The 9,698-nt window shown below is 39.4% G+C and overlaps 1 protein-coding gene across 1 annotated transcript in view; it reads right to left on the bottom strand.

The window, feature by feature from the left end:
* adarb2 (adenosine deaminase RNA specific B2 (inactive)) overlaps window positions 1–3,120 on the bottom strand; it is a 90,760-nt gene extending 87,640 nt beyond the window's left edge. Inside the window, exon 1 of the mRNA XM_037279363.1 lies at window positions 2,682–3,120. Within this exon, the coding sequence (XP_037135258.1) occupies window positions 2,682–2,784 (103 nt within the window). The 5' untranslated portion in view covers window positions 2,785–3,120. The remainder of the gene's footprint in view (window positions 1–2,681) is intronic.
* Between the last annotated feature and the right edge of the window lie 6,578 nt (window positions 3,121–9,698).

The raw sequence follows: 9,698 nt of genomic DNA on the forward strand, positions 1-9,698 counted from the left end.
GGATTAAAGCCGACAAATATGGGGTCCATATGCCGCGGATAAAAGGAGACGGTTGGGGGGGTGGGGGGAAAGAAGACCATGCCATACTGATGGAGAAGACTGACAGATGTGATTTGGCAGGTAGGCACCCTGGGTTGTGCTATAACAGGCGGTGAGATATTTTTTTTTTTACCCAAATGTTCCTGTATATCACCGTACCGTCATATATGTTACATTTGTGACAGAAATACAGCAGAATCATTCCAGAGAGGCACAATCATAAATCCCGGCAGCATGATTAATTAACAGGCACATAAACAGCATGTCAATAAATCAGTCTGGTTGAACATAGAAAACGGATGTGCAGCTTTTCAGGGTCGGAGCAAATGTTCGTCCCTACACGTAGTGCCGTGGCGCCAGCGGTATTTGAACACCAATCCACCGGTTAGTTATAGAAAAGTAGATACGGGCAACACTCGGTAAAACCTGCGAACCCGCTGAAGGAAAGAAGCGAACATATGAACAGCAGGAGGTTATGAATCAGTTCCCATCCTCTTGAAATCACACTTACTGTAGGTTTATATGAACCCATCGACAAAATAATCCGCAGCCTTTTCAAAGGATTAAGTCTCAAATGCCATGCGGTAATCCTCTAGGACTTTTTTTTTTTTTTGTTGCCTTAAGGTCCACAAATAAAAATTATATGAAATCTCAAGATTATGATCACTTGGTATTTTGTCTATAGACAGTAAGCCACTGCTGAGGCTTGGTGAAAATGGTTGTATTAAAAAAAGAAAAATCAGGCTTTATGCAGTTTTTTCTTACAAACTCAACAGTTGGAAAAATTTATTGCACAGCCGAATAAACAGAATTGTTCACTCTAAAAAAAAAAAAAAAAAAAAAAAACTGATTTTGCCACCTCCCAAAAGCTTTTGAGGAGTCAGCGGCTGTCTGCACTTTTCCAAGACCCAATTTAGAATGGATGCTTGAACTGGACCCTAATGTCCCGTGTTATCAGAATGAATCAGCAATGCTGATAAATTAGTCGTCAGAAAACACGCTCTGAAGGCCCGTCAGCTAATGTGCACGCTTTGTGTGATATTCATATGCAATGCTTAATGTTCTGGAACCAATTCTGTCATTTCCATTATGTAAAGACATTTGCCTCTCAGTGCTATATTTTAATATATTGTCTCCCTTGTCTCAATTACTTGGGCTATTAAAAACAAAGAGCTGATGGAAATGAGGTGCAGTTATGCGTTTGCGGTCTGATGGCATGTACTAAGTAAGTGTTTATGAAAGCTCGTTACACATTCTGCTGCATTCGGCTATGTCAACACACTAAGCGTTTGTCCATATGCCTCAAGGAGGAGGACTTTACAATGTGGAAAGCAAAAAAAAAAAAGTACAGTAGGGAGTTAAACTGTTAACATTATAAATATTGCAGGTCATTTTTTGATTCATCCACTGAAGGGATCCTTTAAAACTGATTTCTGTGAGTGCTCATGTCAATTTAATTTCAGGTGGAAGATTTTTATATGGGACATTATTGTATCGTTGAATACATGCACAGTTCCTTAAAATAGCAATTTTGACTTTTTTCTCCCCATGGTGGGCACCTTAAAGCCGCAAGGTGTAAATTAGTATTTATCCAATATATGTTTACGTACAATATCTTTTCGGATTGGATGATTTTCATTAACTATTGAACGGCTTAAAGAAAAAGTTTTTGTGATGAGATATAGATTTTTGACATAGATTTTTGTGTAAATAATGAAATGGGTGAAAGACAACTGTAGAAGTATCTGCAGGTTGCAAAGGTGGTTCAAACAAATCTAATCTACTATATTGTAAAATTTCTAACAATCAATGAACAATTTATCTTTTTTTTTTAAACTTGGGGTTCCTTATATACAGCTGCATTTATTTGGAACTTTTTAGTTAGTGTGCATATTAAACATTGATTCACTTGTATTTTTTTTCTATCCCACCAAATTCCTGCCTACCAAATGAACAGATGGAAAGAAACTCAATTCATTTTCTGGAAATGTCATCAGATTGTGACACAAGCTGCAAGCAGCCTTGGCCAAAGTTCATATTTGATTTATAAGACCCCTTTTATTTTTATTTTGTAGGAGACGCTCAGTTTTTTTTTTATTTCCTAGTTGAATATAAATTCATTTTTGTGTTAATTACAATGATTTGGACAGGATTATTTGCTGAATAAAACAATTTTTATGCTCGTGGAAACAAACCATGTGCATGGTAACTAAAGTGGCATGAGGACGTCCATTCATTTTTAACTGCATTAAAAAAGTAGATTACAGCAATTTCCACTTCAACAATAAAAGGGAGAACTTGTCGTAACCGTAAAACGTGTGAAAGGCGGAATTAAAACAATAAATTCCTTCATTGGCTCAGGGACGCAACTCAAACTTGGGACTTAACCAAAACAAATGCAGTGAAATAACCTACTCTGCCCAGAAAACTAACAATCTATCATCATGTTGTTTCTTATGTTTCCCCTAATTCCAACTTTAACCAACACAAGCGGGGAAGCGGAGATGCTGAATCCGCACAGCGTCACGCGGATGCTGCGCTCGGATGCCTCGCCAAGGTGCGCGCGACCTTAGTTTCTCCGCTGACTCGTTCCAACCAGAAACCTTTCAAAACGTGCAAGAAAAAGTTCTAATATTCTTTACCTTTTCGCTTCGATCTCCTTCTCCTCCTCCTTTTCAGCTTGCATTTAACCTGACCACCTTGAGCCCCCGACGCGCGGCTGTTGTTCCCAAGTACGGACGCCATCTGCCCTCTCTAATAACTTGAGACTTGTGGCCGGACACTCTTCTTTCGCCTCCTTTATTTGCCCCCTCCTAACAGGGGGAAAAAAAGAAAAAAAAAGGAGGGTGCGTTGTTTTTAGCTGCTCCCGTTATCACAACCTTCTAGTCGGAACTCCGCGTGTGGAGGAGACGGTTTTCTTTGCGCGCAGCATCACTCTTGCGGCTTCGCAGTGCTCACTGCCTCTGTAGAAATTTAGGCGTCAGCTACTTTGGATTCAATCAAGCAGGACACGCGTGACGCCTATCTTTTCCTCAGCCAGCTTTCTAATTAGGGTCCAATCGTGGCTGCCTGGGAGGTGTGACATCATCAGCTCCACTCATATACTAACACCCCCCCACCATATTCACCCGCGCCTTTGTTTGTGATACTTGTGGCATTTTACTTCATTCTTGAGTTGTTTGCACTTTTGTTTCCACCGCAGAGAGAACCTTCATTGTGCCTCGGGAAGGTCAGATGTGACGTCACCTCGGCAGAGGTAATAGTAGCGGTCTGGTTTATGATGAGAAATGATTTTGCAATTGATTAATTGATAAGAGCATTTGCACGTCAATAAATCACTTGTGAGTGTGTAACAGGTTTTTAAATAGTCATGAATAATGTATATGTATTTTAATGTTTTCAATTGTTAAAAACAATTCTAATGCAATTTTCCCCACACTTTTAGTGAGTGATATATTCTATGATAATTTAATAAACAACTATAAAAAATATCTATATTACACCCTGTCTGTTCAAGATAATATATTAGAGAAATAAAAACAGGTGCTGTGTTATTTTTACGGGCAATATTTACAGTTGCTATGTGGTGATTGTATTTAGCGTCAATCCTCTAAATTGAGCACCAGAAAAGGTGTGAATAGGCTTCAAAATAAAAGCATAAACAGGAAGTGGAGTGTTTTGTGCGTTAATGCTAAAATTGTTACTTATGTTTAACTTAGACATGATTGCTGCGAGATTTTTTTTTCCGGGCATTTTGAATGTAAATGTTTTTTTTGTAGGCTGTTATTTGTGGATTTGTTCATAGCATTGTGCAATATAATAACCTGTTGTTTTCTGCTCCTGAACTGTAGAACCACTCATAATATATGTCTGGCAATCATCTGGTCAACTGGTAATGCAGTTCAGGTATTTGAATGCAACCTTGAGACTGCAGGGCAAAAATCCACTGACGGGTTGGACTGTGTTTAATGGCCGCTAACTTTGAAGATTGTGACATTTTGGCATTGTTGTGCGAAAGGCGAGTGTCAGGCTTTCAGAAAGCATTTGCAGCTTGCCTAGCTGGAGGTTATTGTTTGAGTTCCTCTAATGCGGAAGGTCAGGTGGGTGTATAGAAAAGGCGTTGCGGCACTGCCGGACAAGCTCTCGGAAATCAAATTTCATAAAAAAAAAAAATTATTTACATCACTGTTTTTAAAATAAATTTTTAGCCACCTAAACAAGAGAGCGGCATTTAATTTATTCTCATCAAGGGTGATTGATTAAACTGAACAACAGAAAAAAAAAGCTCAAATGTGCAGAAATAACAGCACACGTTTGCTGATGTCAGACTAAAAAGTCACTTTGGATGGAAACATTTCCACCTGGGCCTTCGGGCAGAAGAGCGAGGAGAGCGAGGGTGTCGGGGCCGTGCGCCTGCCTGTCGCCTGCCCTCAGGACGCCCACAAATATCCATGTAAATTGCAGTTTAAGAGAAATCAATACAAGTGACAAGTTGCCAATGCCACTATCTGGGGCAGTAATGAAGGTGTGCTGGCAGGGGCCTGAAGCGCACATAGATAACGGAAAACAGGTTCGGTCGGGCAGGTTACACACACATCAACGGACAATACAACAAGGTCAGTAGTTCTTACACGGATGTAAAGTGTCCCAAAAAACCTTGGACTTCCCATTTTTATCAACAAATCATGTTGATCACACATTAGAAAATAGCAAATAGCCATATGAGGATATATATCGCAGTAAGACAGGCAAGGTTTTTGGCAGTGGATAGTTTTGTTTTTTCCTTTTGAAATACATTTTAATTTCTGCTTAATAATGCATGCCATGGAGATTTAAAACATCCCCAAAACCAAAGTTTGTTGTTGTGAAGCCCCGCAAATCCAAGTGTTTGTTTTTAGTCATTTCGTTTGATGTCATATCTATGGATTGAAAAGATTTAAAATGGAGATTACATCAAACGCATGGTGACAACTCTCCTTTTTTTTTTTTTTTTTCCTTCATCAAATCAGCCACCTGCGATCTATGATAAGGAGACCAATCAGTGTGCCACTCATACGCAATCATTTACTGCACATTTGATTTTGACTTCACATTGGAGTGAAGATGACTTTAATTTAGATGCAATTGGTGGTTCAGTCTATTTTTGATACTTGTTTACCAGGTCACGTGTGGGAAAAAAAAAAGTCCTATTATCCTACATTGTCTTCAAAATATATGACAAATAAGAAAATGCAGTTATATCCTGCTGGATGGATTTACTTGAGTCTCCTTATCACCCTTGGCAGCCCGCTTGTCGAGATGGAAGCCTGGGAGGCCTCCTCCCCATTAGTCTTTGGGAGTATATTGACTTTAAGCTTTTACTTTGCTTTTTCCAAAGGTGGCGCTTTGGTGGCGGAGTTGGTGGAGGGGATTAGTTGGCTGTCGTCTTATCATGTGTTCAGACGGGCAACTGGGAGAAACGTGTACCTTCATCTCCTCAACACAGTCGTTTTGCTGCTCTTCGGACGACACGGCAAACTAGCATAACAGTCTGGCGGCTGGTGTCGGATTTTAATTTATTAATGATGACCATTAAAATTGTCATGCAAAACCATTTTTTTTTTAGTCAGTGTAGCCCATTACCTCTCAGCATTGTAAAAGGCAATCAAAATAGATTTTTAATAGCCTACCTCTTGACAGAATTGCTAAAAATGTCATTATTGTATTTGTAAAGGCAATTGAACCTCATGCAGGTTGAATGTGTGTGTGCGTGTGTGTGAGTTATATGCTGGAAGACTTTTTACTGATGTTAACATGCCACGAAGGTTATTTAACAGTAAGTAATTGTGGGTGACAGACTCCACCATGCAAGACTGGCCACACCTGCAGCTCAAATCCACATAAATCCAAGTACATAGGGGAACTAGGAAAATAGAGGAGCAGTTGAAGAAGCACAAAACAGAGCTGGGAGTCAACACCGACGCATAAGACGAGATGAAAACTGAAAAGTTTGAAGTTCTTACTGAACAACAGGAACAAATCCTCAGGACACTATTACTGGTGATGTTTTCAAACAACCTCAAAGTTGAGGGCAAGTAAAGAGTTTTATAAAAAAGGTTCTAAAAAGAAACAACACTAAACCTCTTTAAACAGCATGCTTCCTCACTCAATGTAAATGCAGCTGCAAATGAGGCAAAAACTGCTATAGAAGCACTCTCTGCCCCCCCCCCCCCTCCTTTTTGCAACTTCAGAAATGTCTCCATACATGACCGTGATCCCCGAGGTTCCATTCCCAAATGGAAACTTTAAAAGTGACATTGAAAACTTTATTTTAAGCGCATCATAGCAGTGAGTGGATGGAAAAATCCACACTTTTGTTAGCTAAAATATTTTTTTTCCTCCTCTGTGCAACCTCTCCTCCACCCTTCTTAATTGACACCCATTAATCACATTAAGTCTTTGGAAGAATTGTCTGCCCAGCGCCCGTCTTGGCTGACCCCAACATTTGGAGAGTGAAGATAAAGATGATGCAGTGACAGCTCTGCAATAGCCTTTTTTTTTTCTCCTTGGGTCAGCATTTAGGGATAATGTGAATATCATTATACATAAGAGAGAAGAAACAAATGAGTTCTTTAAGAAGAGGTGAATGAAAGGAGGATTTTAGAGCGTTTCTATGGATAAATTGGCTGGGTGGATTTCAAATTAACATATTAGCAGTCTTCATATGTTCTTGTGCATTTTGATGAGATTGTCTTGCCCGTTTAATATTACAACTTTATTAGTATGAATACATTTTTTTGATTGTTTGAATTTGTGGTGATATTTTATATTGGATTTCTTCATTATAGAATGTGCTCTTTGTTAGGCTGAATTCCAATCAAAATGACTTTCTGAATAGAAGCTAACATATTGCCCTTAATGTCACATAACATTATCAGCCCCGTGGTTTGGTACAATAGAGCCATTGTATTCAGTAGGGAGGAGGGGGGGCTTATCAGTGAAAGACAGGAAAGGAGAAAATGAATAGAATAAAAGCAAATTCAATCTCTGTTTTGCAAAGACCAGATTTCCTCAAATAGTATTATTCAATGCCTTATTCAAAAATCTCACTCAAAACACAGATGAACTACAACGTTCTTGACTATATTAAAAAGAATGCCCACACATATACACCCCAAGGGCATATCCATGGTGTTTTTTCTTTGGATTTAAAATCATATTTGCAGGTGTTTGTTTGTTGTAGTTACTCCCTAGACTTATGATCTGCCTTCATTCAACACATAGAAACTCAAAAGTAGACTGATCAAAATAATGCCTACTGCTTTGTCTGTTTTTCTTGCACGATACCAGAAGGTCAACTGTAGTGTGTCTGGACTTACATACCATAATATCTCATTTGCACAGAATGCACTCGTATAAGGTGTTCCACAGGGATCTATTTTGGGTACCTTGCTGTTTTCATTGTAGGTTCCATCCTACAAAATTATGGCATTTGCATTCTCCACTCATGTCCATACTGTGTGTAATACCATACACAACTTCTTGTTTTTCCCTTTTAGTTGTGATTTCAGGTGATTGGAGATCTGTACTGACAAATCGCAGGAAAGTTGTGGAGGTCCCTGAAGCTACATAGGCTGGTTGTGCCAGGTCTGATTAAGCCGAATACTGCATCGAGGAATCCGGAGATGGCAGGGAGTCCGGAGGGCTCAAGACAGGTGAGCATGGTCTCCTGACATCTGGTTAGAAATTTCACAATTAATAAAAACTCCAACCCTCTGCCTAACGTTCCATTATCATGAATATTTGCTTTAAATTTGCATGAGAGAACAAAATGTGATTTGGTTAACCTGGAAAATGCAGATCCTAAAGGTCTTGAAATTCAGCTTTATATTATTTTGGAAACATAGATTAATTGCCTCTTTTCCCAGCCAACATTAATCCTTGAAACTGCCTCAATTTGGTGCTCTCGCATCTCAGGGAGCCTCCATTCATCTCTCACACGCCACTAAAGCCATCGCGTAAAGTCAAACCGGTCCTCCCCTCCCGCACACACTTTACGACATCACTAACATCCAGCTCATTAGCACTTTAAAGCTTTCCTGAATTACTTTAAGTCTTGTTTGATGTATTACAGAGCCGCAGTTGTGCGAATGGCAGGAACCTCCGAGAGAGCAACAATGTTGCTTCTCACGGCGAGCAGTTCGTTAATCTCGCCATGCGGGGTGATTTGCTAGCTCGGGTGCATTGGATTTCTTTTTCTGGGCCCTTGTGGTTTGCTGCTTCAGAGCCATCTAATACCTCTTGGAATAAACGCAAAGATCAGAGGGGGAGGAGCAGTTGTCCCTATGTGATATTTGCAAGGCGCCGTTTTAATTAATTTCCCCTGTCTTTGTTCACGGAACCGTGTGCGTACAGAATGGCAGCATATGGTGCTGCTCTGTTTTGCAAATCCTTCAGAATCCAATGGTGTGGGATTTATGAAAGTAACAGATGAGGTTTTGATCATTATGGCGGGCTGCTGATTGTAACCATGGCTGGAAACTGGTTATGCCTTAGATTCAGGTGGCCCGGCATATGCCAAGCATGGATGACGAGAGGTCATCCAGATCTTCAGCTATTTCATTATACCGACAGATGGCTGCGGGGATTTTCATCATTAAAACAACCCTCTGCTAAATCACTTGTGCATCCTCATTGTTTTTAAATCGACTATGACAAAAGTGTCGTCACAGCTGACATTAAACGTTTTGTTTTTCTGACCGAATTTGTATTGTGTGGTTCAAGTGAGACCATGTGACAATAGCGTAAATAGAAAAAAAAAATCTTCAAGTATGTGACTTGTGTGTCATAAGGGCGTAAACATAAAGAAGAGTTTCACAACTACTGTGAAAATCTAAGCCTCAATCATACAGTATATTGCTTATTATATTTCAAACTTGGTGTAATCAAGGCAACGTAATTAAAAACTCATCTATTTACTGTACGATGCATCAAGATGGAGATTATTGTTTCAGGGCTTCCCGCCCCCCACTCAAGATTTGATGATTGATTGGAATTGGCTGAAAGCATTCTTGTTGGAAAAAAAAAAAAATGCAGCGGGAACAAGTCAGAGTTAGAGCTAAATAGCACTGCATTGTTCCTGATTACAAGGCCCTGCTAACTCACCATGTTGGCATCCTCTCCGCCAATAACAAGGCAGGGTGAATGGTATGTAATCAATCTTTGATCCAATCAGAGATGAATTCTTGTTTGACTGGCAGAGGGGTCTCTGTGGGACTCTGATGAGGGCGAACAAAAGTGCTCCTCAGGGATGAAAGGGTCATGACAAAGAGATAATCTGATACAAATTTAGCCAGTTCTGTTATAGCGAGCCCATTTTTCAACCCGAGTTAAATGGGGCCATTTTACAAGGTCAGAAACTGAAATAATCACCAAAGTTGACCTCCGAACAATATTACAACATGAATGATTTGAACATTTGAGCACTTGAATAATTTACATTTCACCTTGTGCTATTCATTTATTTTCTTTTACGCACCCGCTAGGAAAAAGAAAATATTTCAATGTAAAATAGTTGTCTAACTAACTAAAAAAAATATAGATGCAGTAGATGTGAAATTACACTTCATTCTCGTATTCTTAATAATAATAATAATAATAATAATAATAATAATAATGC

Source organism: Syngnathus acus, chromosome 20 (assembly GCF_901709675.1).
Source record: "Syngnathus acus chromosome 20, fSynAcu1.2, whole genome shotgun sequence".
NCBI lineage: Eukaryota > Metazoa > Chordata > Actinopteri > Syngnathiformes > Syngnathidae > Syngnathus > Syngnathus acus.